This window comes from Enhydra lutris, unplaced genomic scaffold (assembly GCF_002288905.1).
Source record: "Enhydra lutris kenyoni isolate GAN:26980312 unplaced genomic scaffold, ASM228890v2 scaffoldscaffold96, whole genome shotgun sequence".
Taxonomy (NCBI): domain Eukaryota; kingdom Metazoa; phylum Chordata; class Mammalia; order Carnivora; family Mustelidae; genus Enhydra; species Enhydra lutris.
In genome coordinates, this window is record NW_019154180.1 from 4,024,933 (window position 1) to 4,027,360 (window position 2,428).

Here is a 2,428-nt window from a genome sequence, read left to right on the forward strand (position 1 = left end):
AGCCGGGGGGCGGGACCCCGGGGGGCGGAAGCGGCGGGTCGGGGCCCGAGAGCTTAGGGCCGCTGCTCTGCCTCGCAGCCCAGCACCTCCAGCCGCAGGGCGATCTGGCGCGCCCAGCTCTGCGGGTAAATTCGAAGGTAGCGCGTCAGGAGCGGCGGGTCCAGAGGGTTCACCACGGGGGTGAAGGAGTCTTGATTTCCCCGAAAAGCCTGCAAGAAGGAGGACGGCACGTATTGGTTGTCTGATGGGAAGGACGTTACGACGCTTGCCCCCTCCCCCTGGCGGGCCTCCGGGCCTCCCACTGTGGCAGCCGCAGGCCCCTACCCGCGCCCGCAGCGCGGCCCGCACCCGCCTCGGCACCTGTCCCCGACGGAACGATGCCGCGAACACACAGGTCCTTCACCTGCACTCACGAATGTCTCCATTTCTCCACATGCGCTTCCACACACACACAGGCACGCACACATCTTCTGAACTACCTGAGATTAAGGGTGTTTGTAATCACAGAATAACATTATCATGTCCGCCAAATGTCATGCTGATATAATAGAGCCTAATGTTTAAAAATTTCCAGTTACCAATACGATATCCCTTACACAATTTTTCCAATCCAGAATCTAATAAAAATTACACATCACATTTACTTATCATCTCTTTAAATCACCTTTAATCCAGAACAGACTCCTAGTTTCTGGACTTTTTTTCCTTCCTGACACCGACATGTTTAAGTGTCTAGGACTATTGTGTTGTAGAATGACCCACATTCTAAATTTGTGTGACTGTTTTCTCACATATTTTGGTTACATATATTTTTTTTAACATTTCTTTCTTTCTTTTAGAGACAGAGAAAAACAGAGAGAGCCCAAGCGGGAGGGGCAGAGGGAATGTCATGACCCTGAGATCACAACCTCAGCCTCTACCAAGAGTCTGAGGCTTAACCAACTGTGCCACCAGGTGCCCCTTGGTTAAACATTTTTAGTGAAAAAACCCAGTGTATGATGCGTCCTTCCCCTTGCATCACATCAGGGGACACAAGATGTTGGTTTGTCGCATAAATTGAGGATGCAAAGTTTGATCACGTGGGAAAGGTGGCCCACCAGATTACTCTGTTACGGAGGTGATCATTTCCCTTCTCTAACCATCTGCAGAATGATACTTCTAGACCATGTAAAGATTCCCCAGCACACTTTCATCCCATGGTTTCAGCATTCAGTATGAATAGTATATTGATGACTGCAAATTGATTTCCTAATTTTTCATTTCTTCTACATTTAGTAGCTGGAATTCAGTGGAGAAAAGCTCCTCCTCCCCCTTTATATTTGTAACTATGATTCTGGACTCATGGATTCCTTCTTTCTTGTATGTATTATAATCTGTTAGCATCATTATTCTTTCTGATGCTCAAATTGTCTCAAATTTGGCCAGGCAGGAACCCTTTCCACCAGCTCTTGTGTCCTCCTCGTAAGAAAGCATTAGCGTCATGCATTCGAGCATCAAGGTGTTCTGCGGGTACCTGGCAGTTTCTCTGCTCCAGCTTTGGAATCAGTAAGCTTTCTAAGCACCCCAGCTTCCTCTGACTGGGAAATGGGACCTAGAGACAAAGCTCTGCCCCAGGCCAAGGCTCCTGTTCAGTGTGTCATCTCACGTTGGACACTGTTATCTCATGGCAGAGGCACAAGAGACTGAGTCGAACACACACATGTCAAGTTTTTGTTTGGACTTACATTCCATTGGTCAAAATGAGGACTGTTGCCAAGCCCAAAGTCAATGGAGTTTTCAAGAAAGTGGGCAGGGGACAATCAAGAACAATAATACCTTTTAGCTCATCTGCTGTTTTCTGTTCGTTTAGAAATTCTTTCTAATTTCTTGTTCCAGCAATAACAGGTGGTCTTCTGTCGGGTGGAGCAGTAGGTTCATTAGTCCAAGAGCATCCTCTACTGTTGATAAAGTGAAGTGCAATATCTTTAGCAGGTGGGCCGGAAAAGGGGCCGGCGTCTGCGACAGGGCTTGCTTTTGCTTTCATAGGTCACTTGATCTCCACCAGTTGTTCATCCCCAGGCCTCCTGCAGGCATATCCCCCTTCACCAGGAATGGTGTCACCTCTAGTCCCACATACTCTCAATACTTTTCCTTTCAGTTCCAGAAGCCGATGCTCTGACCCACAGGTCTTGAATGTTAACATTTCTTCACTCTGTGTGGGAATTTCTCTCTCCAGAGTGATTTTATTTGTTTCCTATCACTCAGCATTTCTCTTTTTTTGAACAGTCTCTCCTAGACGCGCCAGAGTGCGCTCGGGAGCTAGCTCAGCTGGCTTTGCTGGTTTATTCTCTACTTCCTTCTAAACAGAAACTCACAGGATTCTTTGTAGTCTCGCTATTCTATAGATGAGTTATGGGTGGTTTTATGCAATTAAAAATACATATTCATA

At 47.2% G+C, this 2,428-nt stretch overlaps 1 protein-coding gene across 1 annotated transcript in view; it reads right to left on the reverse strand.

The window, feature by feature from the left end:
• The window catches only part of LOC111139148 (coagulation factor VIII), a 128,782-nt gene continuing 126,354 nt past the window's right edge, over positions 1 to 2,428 (reverse strand). The window contains 1 exon segment of the mRNA XM_022491305.1: positions 1 to 209. Within this exon segment, the coding sequence (XP_022347013.1) occupies positions 54 to 209 (156 nt within the window). The 3' untranslated portion in view covers positions 1 to 53.